We start from the raw sequence: 18,532 nt of genomic DNA, 5'->3' as shown, positions 1-18,532 counted from the left end.
CCTTCAAGGAAATGTAATAAAAGGGGCTCAAACCTGGAACCTTTGCCTTCACGGACAAAGTTTACAGACTTGAGTCCCTGTTTGGCACACAGATTTAATTTCCCAGGCAGTTTCAAATCAGCACACACTCTGTTGCAGAGTGAAAATTCATTCTGGATTGTTATGGTTGATCAAACCACCAGGATAGGTTTCACTGAGATACTGTACAACTGATTTTGAGAAATGTGCTGCAGATGTCCCATTGGGAGTACTTGTCCATGTCTACATCAATATCTGTACTCTACAAGTCAATGTGAAGTGCATGGTGTAGGGTATGTCCCCCCTGTATTTTTCTGATTCCATTTGTGTATGGAGTGTAGGAAGAATGACTGCTTAAATGTCTCTGTGTGTGGTGTAATTAATCTAATCCTTTGGGAGAGATAGGTAGGAAGATGTAATATGTTTCTAAATCCTTACTTAATAGCCTACTCTTCTTGAAACTTTGTAAGTAGGCTTTCATGAGATAGTTGGCATCTACTTTGAAGTGTCTGTCAGTTCAGGTCTTACAGCATCTGAGTAATATTCTTTTGTGCCTCAAAGAAACCTGAGTCCATTTGTGCTGCCAATCTGCATACAGATTCAATATCCCCTTTTAGTTCTCTTTGGTAAGGGCCTCATACATATGACCAAGTTTCTAGAAAGGGCTGCTTGAATGTTTGTAAATAACTTCCTTTGTAAACACATTGCATTTTCCCAGCATTCTACCACTGAACCAAGGTCTACCACCTGATCTATCTGTGTGGGTATTGCATTTAACATCCATACAAACTCTTACAAACAGATATTTGTATGAGATGACTGGTTCAAAATTGATTCAAATGGCTCTGAGCACTATGGGACTCAACATCTGAGGTCATCAGTCCCCTAGAACTTAGAACTATTTAAACCTAACTAACCTAAGGACACCAAACACATCCATGCCCGAGGCAGGTTTCGAACCTGTGACCATAGCGGTCGTGGGTCGTGCGGTTCCAGACTGAAGCGCCTAGAACCACTGGGCAACACTGGCTGGCTGATGACTGGTTCCATCTGTGACTCAATAATACTGTAGTCATAGAAAACTTTTGTTTTCATGTTTTGTGAAATGTGCTGTTTTTTGTATCTTAATGTTTAAAGTAAGTTGCCAGTCTTCAAGCCACTTTCAAATCTTATCAAGATCTAATTGAATATTTGTACAGCTGCATTCTGACAGTACTTCCTTTATAGATAACTACATCATCTGCAAAAAGTCTGAGTTCACTATTAATATTGTCTGCTCGGCCATTAATATACAGCATTAACAACAAGGGCCCCAGCACACTTCCTTGGGACATGATTGAATTTACTCCTTCATCTGTCAATGATCGGCCATTAATATACAGCAATAACAACAAGGGCCCCAGCACACTTCCTTGGGACATGATTGAATTTACTCCTTCATCTGTCAATGAGTCTCCAACCAAGATAACAAGCTGTATTCTTCCTACCAGGATTCTTGATCCTGACACAAATGTTGTTTGATATCCTGAATGTTCATACTTTCATTAACAGGCACTGGAGCATTACTGTATCAAAAGCTTTTCAGAAGTCAAGAAATAATGCATTTACCTTACTGGCTTGATCTATAGCTTTCAGGATGTCATGTGTGGAAAGCATAAATTTGGTTTCAGATTACTGATGGTTTTGGAATCCATGTTGGTTGGTGTTGATGATGTCATTCTGTTTGAGATACAGTGGGTGGACAAAAATATGGGAACATCAAAACATTACACATTACCATATCTATTATAGAATAGGAAAACTGTTGGCATTCAAAAGAGCTTCCAGTTATCTTGCAAGAGGAGGCCACGATGTCTTGATCACAGATTTATTCAAACTTTGTACACCTTTAGTAGGCCATTAAAAAAGCGTAACTTGCCAGTAGTAATGTGCACTACTCTGGAAATTCAGAGAAAATTGCAAGAGAAGTTTTACACATCTATTATGTAAGTGATGTATCTGTGCGCAGGTGATCAACACTAGAGTTGATGGTGGTCAAGTGTTTAGTGCTCGTAAGATAAATGTATATGAGGTGATAGTTTGACTCATGCTCAGACCTAATGTTTAATATATATATTTGTTTCATCACTGGTCATATTATTTAATTTATTTGACATCTGAGAGATAATTTAATAATAAAAAAATGTGTATTTGCATGAAGTTTTAGTGAATTTCTTGTCATTTGATACATACTATTTTTAATTAAGTTCAATTATTAGAACAAACATATTTATAAATACTGATAAGTAAAGGAAGAAATACATAGAGTTTTCCTGAAAGTGTATGCCTGTCATGATTTGCAAAATCATTTGTAGATGCAATCTGGTAAGGTACCAGAACTATTGTGCACCTCGATGCTTAGTGTTGCAGAGACAAAGGCAGGCCCCATTTGGCAGTTAACTGCATAGAGGTGAGACGTTGGTAAAGCTGCAAGAACAAATAGTGTAGGTGCAAATTTTTTGAATATCATAGAATTTACCCTTGTACTACAAAAATGAAGGTTTGAATAGGAGTCAAAGTGCTGCCCCATACATGTTTGTCTTACAAAGCTCGAAGGCTAACGACTTGACCACCATGAACTCTAACATCCAGCACCAATGCACAGTACATAACCCAAATAATAGATATGTGAAACTTCTCTTGTAATTTTCTCGGAATTGCCAGAGTAGTGCATCTTACTATTCGTACAGTATGTTGTTTTAACGGCCTACTAAAGGTGTACAAAGTTTGAAGTAAATCTGTGATCCCAATGTCGTAGCCTCCCCTTGTTAGTATGGATAATTGCAGGTGCTGTGCAGTTGTCAAGGGCAACTTATACCTCTATTCCTGCATAATAGTAGCTCATTAAGGTAATGATGATGAAGATGGGTAGTGAGCCTGCACCCTTCTCTCCAAAGTAGACCACAAATGTTTAATCATTTCGAGATCTGGTGACTGTGGTGGCAAAATAGATGTGAGAATTCGTCCTCATACTCACAAAACCAGTCATGGACATTGCGAGCTGTAAGAATAGGAGACCTGTTGTCCTGGAACACAGCAGCACTATTGAGGAAGAATACATTGTACCAGACAATGGACCAGATCAGTCAAAATAGGCACATAATTTTTGGCAGAAATGAGACCTTGCAGAGTAACCATGGGGTCCATGGAATACCATGATTGGCTACCCAAATCATCACCAAACCCCTGCCATGTTTCACTCTTGTGACATCAATTCAGCAAGAAGTTGAAAACAGAATGAAACAAGACTCATCCAACCAAATGACACTCTTCCATTGCTCCATAGGCCAGGTTTTATAGCTCTGACACCACTTTTTCCAGTTAAATGCATTTGCATAAATGATTAATGGTTTTGGAATTTTTGTTCATCCTGCAGTTCCTAGTTATGGAGCTCCCTGCATGTTGTTTTGATGCTGGCAGGATTTGCAAGTGTAACATTCAGTTCTGCAGTGACTCTTACAGCTATAGTCTTCTTACTTTTTGTCTCAGTCTCCTTCAATGACTGTCTGTCATGGTCACTCAACACACACTTTCATCTGCATTCTCAATTAGTGGATGACGTTACTGTGCTTTTCCTGTATGCAGTATAAATCTTCAATACAGTGCCTCTTGAAACACCAAACACTTTGGCTCTCTTGGTTACTAATCATCAACCATACAAGCACCAACAATTTACACATGTTCAAATTCACTTAGCTCCAGTATAATGCACTTACAAGAACACAGAACACTGTTCTGACAGTGACTGACACTTGCAACATGCTGAGGTCATTGCTCGTGGTCAAAAACAACAGAAAAACCTGCAAGCTTGGATAGCATCTGCATTACGTTCAAGCATGCATTTCTTGTGGTATTTCCCCATTTCTGTCTAACCCCAGCACCTCATTATGTTTGAGCACAGAATAAGTTCTAAGATTCTATGATAACTGGATGTCACTGAAACAGGATGGTAGTCTTGTGCATCATTTCTGCTGTTCTTCTTGTAGTAGAATGTGATCCATGCTTTCTCCTAAATATTCAATAACGTTCTACAAGCTATTAATTATTAGTGGATCTTTCAGTTTTCTTTTAAATTATTTAAGTTTGTTGTTCTTTGGATTTTACTTAGTAGTGCTTTGTAGAGAACTTTTGCTTTTTATAATCCACAGCCCTGATATACTGACATTGTGTGTACATCCCTATGAAAATCATCCTTGTTTAATGCTTATTTGTCTCACTGTTCAGAGTTGAAAACTGCTGATAACTCTTAATGAAACAGGTACTTTCAAATATAAATATTACTAACAGGGTCAGGTTTTTAATTCTTAAAATACATCGACATGGTTGTCTGCAAGCAACACTTTTTGCTAATCTTACTGCTTTCATTTAAAGTTCGAAAGACTGCTGTGCAGTAATGGTATTTTTCCCAGAATAGTATACCATACCTCAGTAGACCATGAACATGGGCATAATAAACATTTAACACTGTTTCAGCATTGCAACAATATTTGAGCATTCTTAGTTTGTGTCAGAATTTGCATAACCTTTTGTTAAGCATTTATACAAGTTTTCCCATGTTGGATATACATCAGCCCATAACTTGAAAATTTTTTATGATTCTTTTGCTGAATATGGCAATTCTCCATTGTAAAATTTACATTGGTTTTAGTTTTATTTCTGATGTAGTTGAAGTTCATCTGTACAGTTTTCTTATCATTAACAGTTATCTTTAAACCATTTTTCTACTACTTCTACTGTTTTGTTCCTGCTGCAGCTCATAATCATTCTTTCTTTTCATAAAGTGGCTCAAATCATCAGCAAATAATACAGTATCTGCTGTTGAAATCTGTTGTGGTAGATAGTCAATTAAAAAAACCGAACATCAATGGGGCCCATACTGAACGCTGGAGCACCCCATAATTGACTTTTTATATTCAGGATTGTACACTTTACCTTCCTGAAAAATTTATGCTCTTTCTGCCCTATCAGATAAATAATAGGAAACACCAAAATGGTTTTAATGGTAGTAGATCATGACTTATAAGGTCAAAAGTTTTTAAAAAGTTCAAAAAAATTTATAGATTTGTTCATTATCCTCAAAACTTTTGTAAATGACTTTTAGGAAATTGAAGAGAGTTGTTTGCTTAGATTTGTCTTCTCTGAAATCATTTTGTGCATTTCAAAGACCTTTGCTTTTGTTTAGGAAGTCTAGCAATTTATCATACATTGTTCTTTCAATTATTTGTTAATATACAGGTGACAGTGACAGTGGTCTGAAGTTTTTATCGTCAAACTTTTCATCACTTTTATAAACTGCTATTAGTTTTCACAGCTTAAGTCTACTTGTAAACAATCCAATGGAAATGAGGCAATGATTTTCTCAGCAAGTTCAGAGACAACTTTACCGGCACGATATTTAGTAATTTTTTCAGGGACACCACTGTGGTTAACTCATGAAAAGATTTATTTCCACATTACACAGACGTATGAAGTTTGGATGACATTCAGTGTCAACAAGACAAAACAAGGAATAACTATATAATTAGAAACAAAGAATAAACACAATGCAGCATGGAGCCATGGAACTCTTGTACAGTCTACATCAATGTACCGCAGAATGTATGTGGTGGGAGTCACTACACAATTTCCCCTCCCAGTACCAGCAATACATTTCATTAAATTTGACATCACATCATCATACCTTACTTGTAACCTGGGAACTTCTCCTTGGGATCAGTGTGTTCTTCTAGCTGTGGGGTGGTAGCACCTGCTGATGATTCCTGTGTGGCAGCATCCAATGTTCATCACAGTTCCTCTGTAGTTTGTCATGTGAGGGAATCCTTAGTTGTTGCCTCTCCCTCCTTCATGTTTCTCAACAAAAGATCTTTCTCTGTTCGCTGTGAATCTTGAAATGCCAGTTTGATGCAGTCAGGTACATCCATGGTAGGTATGGTATAGATGCTGATTTTGAAATTGTTGTCACTTCAACTAATTATTGCATATGGCTCTTCATATGGCGGTTGCAGTGGCTTGTGTACCACATCATTTCATAATTCCACATGTGAACTGTTGGCTAAATCTGCAAAGTCAAAAGTGCAGTATCTGTTGTGTACCCGTGGATGTACTGGACAAAACTGATGTATGTGGGATTGAAACTTGGTAGCAAAGTATGATGATGTGACGGTTTCATCTTCCATATCATGGGTGAACTCTCCAGGCAGATGTAATGATTGGCCATACACCAACTCTGCACTGTGGCTTGGAAGTCACACTTGAGGGCTGTTCACAATACTAGTAGTATTGCCACTTTTTGTAGTTGGAAACCTGATTGTTGCACAAGCAATATATGCAGCTCCCCATCGTCATCTTGTGTCCATGCCATGGCACTAAAATCAGTAGCTGCAGCTATGGCCTTAATGTGTGGTGATGAATGCTCAATTATGTCCATCACCTCAATCTGAGAGAGTGCGTCAGCACATATGTTAACTTTGCCTTGCACATATATGATGTTGGTTGCAAACTGCCAATGTAATTAATATGACTTAGTTGTCTTGGTGATGCCTTACTTGGCTTCACTCTGAAGGCATAAATTAATGACATGTAGTCTACAAAGTTACTGGAATTGTGGCCTTCCAAAGAATGCTTGAATTTTTTTACTACAGCATAAGTTGTGTACAGCTCACAATCACATATCACCCACTCTGTTGTGCAGCTGACAGCTTTTGGTTAAAAAAAGAAAGTGGTTGCCAACTCTGGTTTACTGCCTGCTCCAAATGTGTTAGCAGAAGCATCGACCACTAATGCTAATGGCATGTTTGCTACAGGGTACACTAGTACAACTGCATCCACTATTGCTGTTTTGATTGCATTGAAAGTGGAGTATGCCTCACACATCCATTGAAGTCTATCATTTGTCCTAAATGCACCCTTCCAGAGTACATTCAAAGGTGCTACTATTAATGCATGATGTGACACAAGCTGATGGCAGAAATTTATTACACCAAGATAATGTCACAACTGCCAGATTGTAACTAGTCATGATTACAAATGTATGGTTTCCACCTTGTCTTTCAGTAGCCAGATGCCATGTGCATTCACTGCATAGCCAAGAAACTGGACTTCTTTAATGCCAAAAATACTTTTTGATGGGTTCACTATTAGTCCTCGTGAGTGCAAGTGTTCAAACAACTTCATCAAATGCAGACAAAATGAGCCTATTGTTTATATAGCATAATAAAATTCTAGGTCATGTGTTATCTCATCCATGAATCACTAAAAAGTCTGTGATACATTATAGAGCCCTAATGCCATTCATGTGAACTCAAATGAACTAAACAGCATGTTGACAGCTGTCTTGGGAATGTCTTCAGGAGTAACCAGAATCTGATAGCATACTTTGACCAAATGAATTATTGAAAATATCGTTTTACCTTGTACCCCAGCAAAGAAATCCTCTGTACGCAGCATGGGATATCTGTCCAGAATGGTTCTTGCATTAGTTGCCAGCAATCACTGGAGGGATGACAACTGTTCTTCTTTTTTGGTACCACATTGTAATTTATCCTGTGCTAAACATCAAGGGCATGCATAAGTTGGTGGGCCTGTGGTAGTGAGGATACAATGAACCACCAAGTATTTGATATGTGCTGATATTACTGACTGCCTTGTGATCTCTGGGAAATTTTTTAGTAGTCGTGTATATTTAATGTCTTCAGCAACCACTCTGACTTGTAGTAACAGTACAGTTCACCTTACCTTGTGCAGTCGTATTTGTTGTTGTGTTGCTTAATCACTGCCAACATAGGTCCAGTACAGACTGTAGAATGCCAGGAAGTTTGCTCCAAGTATTGGGTGTGACACATCAGCCATACTAAACTGCCACTCGAAGATACAATGCAGTCTGAGGTTGGGTAGTAAAGTGACATGTCCATATGTTGTAATCTTTGTATCATTTACAGCATACATGCAAGAACCCATGTGGCTGTGATGTCATAATCTGGTTGCAGGATACACTAATATTTCTTCTCCGGTATCTGTCAGTTACTGCACTTATGTGTAGCGATCTGTAATTAACAAACTTTGTGTGTTGCTGGTAGACATCATTATAACTGCTCCTGTATCAGCATCACAATTCACTTTACATAGTGGCATACACTTCCATGCATCTTCAACAAATTTTCTGTAGTAATATGTACGTATGTTGTGTGTCACTGACAAATGACTTCAGCTACTTGATCATCGATGTGTGCATTGCCTTTTGTGTGCTTTTTATAGTGCTGCCACATGTACTGTAAGCTCAGCTAGCCAATACTCTAGTAACAACCAAGTCACTAACATTGTGTTTTCATGTGCAGTAGCCAACATCACAACACTTGTCACCTGATATCTTTCCACAATTTGATCAGTTGTTTGTGATGATGCATTCAAATATCCGGGACATACCATTAAAATCTTCTGTGCATCCGCTGGTAGTCATAAAATCCATACATTGCATAATATATTGTCACTGACAGTATTACTTGCAGAAGTATGCAGGCAACGAAACAGTTGGGACAGAGTTCTGTTGTCTGATTCCTTTGTTTGTAAAAGCTTTTCTGCCTTCAGACTGGGACAGCTGCATAATTAATGCATTCTTTATGGCAGCATATCATTCAGTCTCTGGAGGCATAGCCAGAAGTCTTGAACTTCTGTGGCAAGGTCTACCATTAATACAGCTACCACTTAACTATATTTCATTTCATCTTCCATAATCTGTGCTAAGATGAATTAGCTCTCTAATTGTGCAAGCCAAAGCAAGAGGTTACAGTGCCAAAGAGGCAGTGGTTCGGTCACAACCCTGCTGATAACTCCATTACTTGAGGCTAGCTTGATAGGTACTGGTGAGGAATTCATCTTTGTGCTGAATGGAAAACTGATGTGGCAGGTGCAGGAATGTTGTTGTTGTTGTTGTGGTCTTCAGTCCTGAGACTGGTTTGATGCAGCTCTCCATGCTACTCTATCCTGTGCAAGCTTTTTCATCTCCCAGTACCTACTGCAACCTACATCCTTCTGAATCTGCTTAGTGTATTCATCTCTTGGTCTCCCTCTACGATTTTTACCCTCCACGCTGGCCTCCAGTACTAAATTGGTGATCCCTTGATGCCTCAGAACATGTCCCACCAACCGATCCCTTCTTCTGGTCAAGTTGTGCCACAAACTTCTCTTCTCCCCAATCCTATTCAATACTTCCTCATTAGTTATGTGATCTACCCATCTAATCTTCAGCATTCTTCTGTAGCACTACATTTCGAAAGCTTCTATTCTCTTCTTGTCCAAACTATTTATCGTCCATGTTTCACTTCCATACATGGCTACACTCCATACAAATACTTTCAGAAATGACTTCCTGACACTTAAATCTATACTCGATGTTAACAAATTTCTCTTCTTCAGAAACGCTTTCCTTGCCATTGCCAGTCTACATTTTATATCCTCTCTACTTCGACCATTATCAGTTATTTTGCTCCCCAAATAGCAAAACTCCTTTACTACTTTAAGTGTCTCATTTCCTAATCTAATTCCCTCAGCATCACCCGACTTAATTAGACTACATTCCATTATCCTTGTTTTGCTTTTTTTGATGTTCATCTTATATCCTCCTTTCAAGACACTGTCCATTCCATTCAACTGCTCTTCCAAGTCCTTTGCTGTCTCTGACAGAATTACAATGTCATCGGCGAACCTCAAAGTTTTTACTTCTTCTCCATGAATTTTAATACCTACTCCAAATTTTTCTTTTGTTTCCTTTACTGCTTGCTCAATATACAGATTGAACAACATCGGGGAGAGGCTACAACCCTGTCTTACTCCCTTCCCAACCACTGCTTCCCTTTCATGTCCCCTTTCATGTCCCTCGACCCTTATAACTGCCATCTGGTTTCTGTACAAATTGTAAATAGCCTTTCGCTCCCTGTATTTTACCCCTGCCACCTTTAGAATTTGAAAGAGAGTATTCCAGTCAACATTGTCAAAAGCTTTCTCTAAGTCTAAAAATGCTAGAAACGTAGGTTTGCCTTTCCTTAATCTTTCTTCTAAGATAAGTCGTAAGGTCAGTATTGCCTCACGTGTTCCAGTGTTTCTATGGAATCCAAACTGATCATCCCCGAGGTTGGCTTCTACTAGTTTTTCCATTCGCCTGTAAAGAATTCGTGTTCGTATTTTGCAGCTGTGACTTATTAAACTGATAGTTCAGTAATTTTCACATCTGTCAACACCTGCTTTCTTTGGGATTGGAATTATTATATTCTTCTTGAAGTCTGAGGGTGTTTTGCCTGTTTCATACATCTTGCTCACCAGATGGTAGAGTTTTGTCAGGACTGGCTCTCCCAAGGCCGTCAGTAGTTCCAATGGAATGTTGTCTACTCCGGGGGCCTTGTTTCGACTCAGGTCTTTCAGTGCTCTGTCAAACTCTTCACGCAGTATCATATCTCCCATTTCATCTTCATCTACATCCTCTTCCATTTCCATAATATTGTCCTCAAGTACATCGCCCTTGGATAGACCCTCTATATACTCCTTCCACCTTTCTGCTTTCCCTTCTTTGCTTAGAACTGGGTTTCCATCTGAGCTCTTGATATTCATGCAAGTGGTTCTCTTATCTCCAAAGGTCTCTTTAATTTTCCTGTAGGCAGTATCTATCTTACCCCTAGTGAGATAGGCCTCTACATCCTTACATTTGTCCTCTAGCCATCCCTGCTTAGCCATTTTGCACTTCCTGTCGCATTTTTGAGACGTTTGTATTCCTTTTTGCCTGTTTCATTTACTGCATTTTTATATTTTCTCCTTTCATCAATTAAATTCAATATTTCTTCTGTTACCCAAGGATTTCTACTAGCCCTTGTCTTTTTACCTACTTGATCCTCTGCTGCCTTCGCTACTTCATCCCTCAAAGCTACCCATTCTTCTTCTACTGTAGTTCTTTCCCCTATTCCTGTCAATTGTTCCCTTATGCTCTCCCTGAAACTCTGTACAACCTCTGGTTCTTTCAGTTTATCCAGGTCCCATCTCCTTAAATTCCCACCTTTTTGCAGTTTCTTCAGTTTTAATCTACAGGTCATAACCAATAGATTGTGGTCAGAGTCCACATCTGCCCCTGGAAATGTCTTACAATTTAAAACCTGGTTCCTAAATCTCTGTCTTACCATTATATAATCTCTCTGATACCTTTTAGTATCTCCAGGGTTCTTCCATGTATACAACCTTCTTTCATGATTCTTAAACCAAGTGTTAGCTATGATTATGTTGTGCTCTGTGCAAAATTCTACCAGGCGGCTTCCTCTTTCATTTCTTAGCCACAATCCATATTCACCTACTATGTTTCCTTCTCTCCCTTTTCCTACACTCGAATTCCAGTCACCCATGACTATTAAATTTTCGTCTCCCTTCACAATCTGAATAATTTCTTTTATTTCATCATACATTTCTTCAATTTCTTCGTCATCTGCAGAGCTTGTTGGCATATAAATTTGTAATACTGTAGTAGGTGTGGGCTTCGTATCTATCTTGGCCACAATAATGCGTTCACTATGCTGTTTGTAGTAGCTTACCCGTATTCCTATTTTGCTATTCATTATTAAACCTACTCCTGCATTAACCCTATTTGATTTTGTGTTTATAACCCTGTAGTCACCTGACCAGAAGTCTTGTTCCTCCTGCCACCGAACTTCACTAATTCCCACTATATCTAACTTCAACCTATCCATTTCCCTTTTTAAATTTTCTAACCTACCTGCCCGATTAAGGGATCTGACATTCCACGCTCCGATCCATAGAACGCTAGTTTTCTTTCTCCTGATAATGACATCCTCTTGAGTATGTCATTGAGGAATAACAGTCGTAATTTTGATTTGGTGTGGAATGTGAAAGCTGGCACGGAAGTACTGCAATGCATGATCATGTCCGGCAGTACTAATTATATGCAGTTAACTCGTGAAAACATTTATTTCCACATATAAATTAACTACACAGAAGTAAGCAGTCTGCATGTGGGAGTCACTATATCATCAGATTTGCTGGTCATTTTATTCTTTAATTTACTGATAGCTATTTGTACTCCTTTCAATGTTAGTGGATGTAGATGCATTGTTATTTCACTTATTAGAATTTCTACCTTTGTGCTTAGATCATATTTGCTTATGATCAGCCTTTGAGCTACATTAAAATAATGACCATTATATATATTGGCCATTAGAAGCAGGTCATCAACAAGTTCATTTCTGTGTTTTATGGTGAATTTATTACTAGCTGTATCATGTGTGTTTATAGCATTATTAATAACTTTCCAAATTGATTTTGTTGTCTTGCTCCCCTTTCTGAAGTCTCAGTCATTTATTGCCTTTTTGCTGCTAATATAGCTTTCCTCTACCATTCTCTACAGCACTTTCAAAGCAGTATCTTGTTTTGCATATTTGTATGGCATTCAGGGACTTCCTTGTGGCTTTTCAATTGGTATTTTCTGTGACTTGTTAAAAGTATTTTATTGTGCAACACCCACTGTTCTCCTGGAGAAACTCGAAGATCACAGCATCAAAGATCTTGCTGGTAACTGGTTTACATAACGTCTGTCTTTATGGGTGCAGAGAGTAGTATTAAGAAACTCCAGGAATGTACACAATGAAACAGCATCTTCAGAGTAGAGAATAATCACTACTTGTGTATCATGGGGATCAATAGTGGCCCACTCTAGTTCTTATTTTATGTTAATGATCTTCCATCATATGCCCAAAAAGCTGAAACATTTATCTTTGCAAACATTATAATCAGGCTTAATGGTGTAGCTTCAACACTTGAAAATGTAAAATATATTTTATTGAAAATCAATGACTGGTTCTCTGCAAATGGGCAGTCACTGAAATTAAATAATACACAATACCAGCACATAAAATTCAACGCTGCACAAGGCCTGACCACACGATTAGAAATAATGCATGTGAGAGAATAAATAAATAAAATTGACTATTTTTAATTGTTAAGTGTCAATATTGATAAGAACCTTAACTGGAAGTCATATATTGCAAGGTCTTAAATGTCTAAATTCTGCAACTTGTGCATTATGGATATCATCAGAGTTTGGAGCTAACAATATCAAAAAGTGGACTAAGTTTCCTATTTTCACTCAGTAATGTATTTGGCACCATATTCTGTGGCAACTCTCCACTGGTGTAATGGCTATGTACTGAACATAGGTGTGTAGTAAGGAAAATATGCAATGTCACTTCTACAACCTCTTGTAGACATACAGCTCTTTGGTCAATTGGGTAACTGACAACAGCCTCACAGGATATTTACCCCCTTATGAAGTATGTTTTCAACAAACAATCACAGTTTGAAAACAACAGTAAGATTCATTTGCAAATATAATACTAGAAGGAAAAATGATTTACACTATCCATCACTCAGTCTTAGTGTTGCAGGTAAAGTAATTGGGGTACTTAGCTATAAAAATATTTGAACACCTACCCATTGATGTAAGGAATTTAATATTTAATAGATGAAATTATTAAACCCAACCACAAACAGAAATCAATCTGCTTGACAACTTCTTCTATTCTAAAGAAGAATTTCTTAATGTGTAGTAGTACTGTGTGTATGTGTTTAAAAGAGAGAGAGAGAGAGAGAGAAAGAGAGAGAAAGAATCTGAACACAGTTAAGAATAAGTCACTGTTTTCATGTAAAAAAAATCCATAACGTAAGAAGAAATCATGTGAGAGATCAAAGTTTTCTCATATTTAATGCTGAGAAAGTGTACTATGTTTCTAAAACTGACTCATTCCACAACATAGCAAGAGATCACAATTATGACCTGTGCAAAATGCAAATAACCAACTAACTAACTGCTATGATATTTCACCAGGAGACCAATTCACACATCAACTCATAATGGATGTTTCTTTCCTACCAAAATGACTGGATTAGCACTGACAAACATAAACATGCTATTTGGCTAACTTTCAATCCAACAAGCTTTCTTTTTATATTACTTGTGACAACATCAGATTCACACAAACATTTGAAGATGGATAAATAAATAAATACTGCAAAAATCCTAGTTTCTGTGCCATGCATGAGAGATAATCTCTTCAGAAATAGTTCTGCCAATTTATGCTTCCACAACTATGTGGCAATAAGTATTTTAAAACTGAAATTTATTGACCAAGTTAACAAGTTTATGAATAAATTGGATATCATTATAAATTTTGGTAAATATTCAGTGTATAAATAATTATTCACAACACTCCATAGCAATTTCTTGGGGGAGGAGGGATTTTTGTCTGGTACCAAATCTAGATTACTTTAGAACACTGGTAAACATAGATAATGAAGTAAGGAAGCTAGGCTATGCATAACTTGAAAGATCATTTAGTAGTTGGTGGCACACTTATACAGAACTGATATCAATGTACCAGCTGAGGTGGAGATGCATGATCTTTGAATTATAAAATCAAGAGTCACTTGTTTAGCATTTAATTACTACTGCTATTTGATAATGTGAACAGGGCTGAAAAGTCTGAAACAATAGATCAGCACTTATATGTATGGCAATTTTTATAGACTCATTCAGTGTGACATATACATTAATAGTCTTGTAACTGGCCAGCAGATTTTAACATAATTCATTCCAATAAATTCAAAAGACCCACAAGTATAGCTTTGGGAGTGCATAGCCTATAGATGGATATAGCTGGTTTTCCATGAAACTGAAGTATTGCCATACCTGTGCCAACCTGGTTTTGGCTTGATAAAGGGCACTGGGAAGGAAGAAAGAAACTCAAGCAAAGACTGTCCACTTAAGCTACTGCAGGAATTCTGATCTGTATACATATTCCTCTTCTCTCAATATGATGGTAAACTGAAAATATAAAAGCTGTAGAGTAAAGGTTGGCTTCTGTTCTGACACTGACCAAAGTTTCATTGCAGACACCTGCTGCAGATGACTGCGGCTGGCACTCAGGATGGCATCCATCAGAAACACCTACCTATACTATTGGAGGCAGCACTAAGAAAGCATCGTGGAGAATCTGTTGCCTCTGCAATTGAATTCCTGGTTGACAACCCAAAGGTTCTGCTTTCCCGGTGAGTGAAGTCTGTATTCATGTTACTTCATCTAACAAGAGCTCCTGTCTGTTTTCATTATTGGCTCTTGTCCAGTACATAGAAACCTGCATTACTTCTCTCATATGTATAACAGAGCATGCCCAACTGCTCTTATTTATACAATAGCCAATACCAATATGGAAAATAATAATTAAGGGAAAAGGCCATATACTTTTCTTCTTTGATTCAGTTTTTTTCTTGTGTGTCAGTAGAAGTGTTTCGTATGTAGAATGGCAAGAAGTAAACTGTTAATGCCATAAATGATTTAGAACCTACACTGTCCATTTTCATAGAAAGAATGAGTCGCTGAAAAGCCTTAATGAAAATTTCTTACAACAACTTTAATTTCTGTATATACTTAGACAGTTGCGAAGCTGTAAAAAAATGTGCTTGGTCATCTACTCATTTAGGACTTGCTGATACATACAGAGGCACAATTTCATCTCATGTCCATTCAAGTTCTCTACAAAAATGATGTGAGTCTCTCTTTAGATCATCATAAATATGAGCTAACCAAAGTTAGACCTTTTTTTGTATTTGAAGAATAATGACTATTTTTTCAACAATAGTCTCCTAAATAAAAACCTATTAGGTATGATACACAGGGTGATTATAGTTAAAGTTTAACTTTCAAACCACTGTAGAAATAACACCACTTGTCTGAATGATGTCAAATTGCAATGGAATATGATCGGAGAAGAGGGAAAACGTATAGCAGAAGAAAAATAAATAGTTACAAAATACATCAATAGATGGTGCTGTAAGCATCATAATTTAATAGTGGTCAACTACAAATGACAAATGAAACATACAACAATGACTAAGGTATACATTTAATGTTAAATAAACTGTACTACACTGAGTGCATGAGTGTACTGGTGTGATACTGTTAGTTACGTAAGCCGCTCCACCATGGCAAGGTCATATCACATAGGATGCAAAAAATCATGTTTTAATTGTCCTGAGGCCAAAAACTGCATAAAAAGGCACACTCACATTGGTTTTTAATTGTCCTGAGGCCAAAAACCACATAAAAAGCATCAATCAAAATCAAATTGGATTATTAATACCCATGTGACTGGCACAAAACCTGTTCAATATGCTGTCCACCATTTTCTGCAACAAGTTGAAACCAAGAAACAGCATGTTCCACAACTGATCGAAATGTTTATGTGGTCATGTTCAGAATGTGTTGTGGAATGTGTGCCTTCAGTGCAGCTAAGTTAGCAAACGGAACACTGAACACAACATCTTTCAGATAGCACCACAGCCAGAAGTCACACAGATTAAGATCAGGTGATTGGGAAGACCAGGCTGTAGGGAAATGGCAGCTGATAATTCTAGCTTTCTGAAATGGCGCTTCAGCTCCTGCTTAACTGGATTTGCAATGAGCGGAGGTGCGCCATCTTGCATAAAAATGATCCCATCCACAGATCCAGGCTTTCGAAGAGCTGGAATGACATGGTTGTGCAGATGAGACCCATAGCACTTACCGGTGATGGTACAGGTAACAGGACCAGAAGCATCTGTCTCTTTGAAAAAAATATGGCCCTATGATAAATGATGCTGTAAACTCGCACCACACAGTGACCTTTTTGGGATGAAGTGGCAGTGGTTGATTTGCGTGTGGATTTTCTGTTGCCCATATTCAACAATTCTGTGAATTGACATATCCTGTTGGATGGAAGTGGACTTTGCCTGTCCACAAAATCTTCCACAGGCATTGTCCACTTCCATGCTGGCAAGAAATTCTAAAGCAAAGGTCTCTCTTGCTGGCAGATCAACAGGAAGCAACTCATGCACATGGGTAATTTTGAATGGATACCAAATAAGGAAGTTTCTTAGGATTTTATGCACCATGCTCACGGGTATGTCCAATGTTCAGGCAATTGTCCATGCACTACACATTTGCACACCACCACTCGTCTCCTCCTGCATTGCTGTGACCACTGCTTCCACTGATGTCAAATCAATTCATTTCCTCCCTCTACCAGGTTGCACACCAAAAGAACCTGTCTTTTATAATTTCTGAATCATTTTCTCCAGACCTACAGCAGTCATTTGACTAACACCTTTTTTCAAACCCTTCAGTGTCCAGAACTCCTGCAGAGCGACATGTGCACAGTCATCATTCTTGTAATACAGCTTTACAAGCAAAGTATGATCCTACATTGAGACAGTCATGGTGAATGTCATAGGTGCAAAAGGAGGAAAAGTTGTGTACCTGGTGTATTCATACCAACTTCAGCAGTTCGTGCACATGACAGGCATTTTCATTTATGTATTCTGACATATGCAGTGCCATCTATTGATCAATTTTTACACTATTATTTTTTCTTCTGCCATACATTTTCCCCCATCTCCAATAATATTCCATTGCAATTTGAGATGATTCTGACCAATGGTGTTATCTATAGCATTTTGAAAGTTTAGCTTTAATTATAATCACATTGTATTTATAAAAGAAACATATTAGCTGTAATGTGAATATTTAAATGTTTTTCAACTTGAGCAGTTTACTCCCCATTTCCAAAATGTACAAGAGAAGAGGGCAGGGAGTTGCCAAGGAAATGGATAATGCTGTTTGAGGGTAATTCTCGATGTTTCAATTACAGCATATGCACTACTGTTCTAACATTTCACCATGTGACCAACATTTTGGTGAACTGAAGTTTTCTAAAGGTGAGTGACACATGAGCTAGTGGGGACTAGCCCCAGTTTATCTACATGAAAAATATACAGGGTGACCTACAAGTCCATTAAAATTTGAAAATGCACTAATTTGTAGAATAATGTAAGTAGAGAGGAAAACTTGAAACACATGCTTGAAATGACATGGAGTTTTGCAAAAACTGGCCAAGAGAAGGACTGGGCAGCAAAATGTCAGTGACACCACATGAGAATTTTGTGTAAATTCAGCCGTAGCAAGAGAGGAAGTTGGACACACCAGCAATAATGGCATGTTGACTTGACCAGAAAAAGCACTGTTAGTGAGGCTTTGCACCTGGATCTTCCACAGGAATATGATCCTGTGGCAAGGTGTTAGGACTGGGAGTGGCACAGGATGGCCTAGGATGTTATGAAGGTTGTGTGGGTGACAGAACACCACTTTAGGAGGGGTGGAAAGGGCCTCAGATGTCCTTCATTTCAAGGCATGACAATAGATAATCAAAGCCCTGACAAAGAAAATGATTCAACTGTTCCAGTCTGGAATGGTACTGGGTGACAAAGGGTGCACTCCATTGTAGCATGGAAATTTTGTTTGCAGGCTAGGTCTGAGGGTAGTGCCTTCTACGAAGGCCTTTGTGAGACCTTCCACATACAGGACAAGGAAGTGCTCATCACTGCAGATATGACATCTCCG

At 38.1% G+C, this 18,532-nt stretch overlaps 1 protein-coding gene across 1 annotated transcript in view; it reads left to right on the top strand.

Moving 5' to 3' along the window:
- The window catches only part of LOC126251917 (aminopeptidase N-like), a 196,821-nt gene that overhangs the window by 135,797 nt on the left and 42,492 nt on the right, over positions 1–18,532 (top strand). The window contains exon 15 of the mRNA XM_049952649.1: positions 14,992–15,147. Within this exon, the coding sequence (XP_049808606.1) occupies positions 14,992–15,147 (156 nt within the window). The remainder of the gene's footprint in view (positions 1–14,991; positions 15,148–18,532) is intronic.

This window comes from Schistocerca nitens, chromosome 4, assembly GCF_023898315.1.
Source record: "Schistocerca nitens isolate TAMUIC-IGC-003100 chromosome 4, iqSchNite1.1, whole genome shotgun sequence".
In the NCBI taxonomy this organism is placed as follows: domain Eukaryota; kingdom Metazoa; phylum Arthropoda; class Insecta; order Orthoptera; family Acrididae; genus Schistocerca; species Schistocerca nitens.
This window is presented reverse-complemented; position numbering and strand designations above follow the sequence as displayed.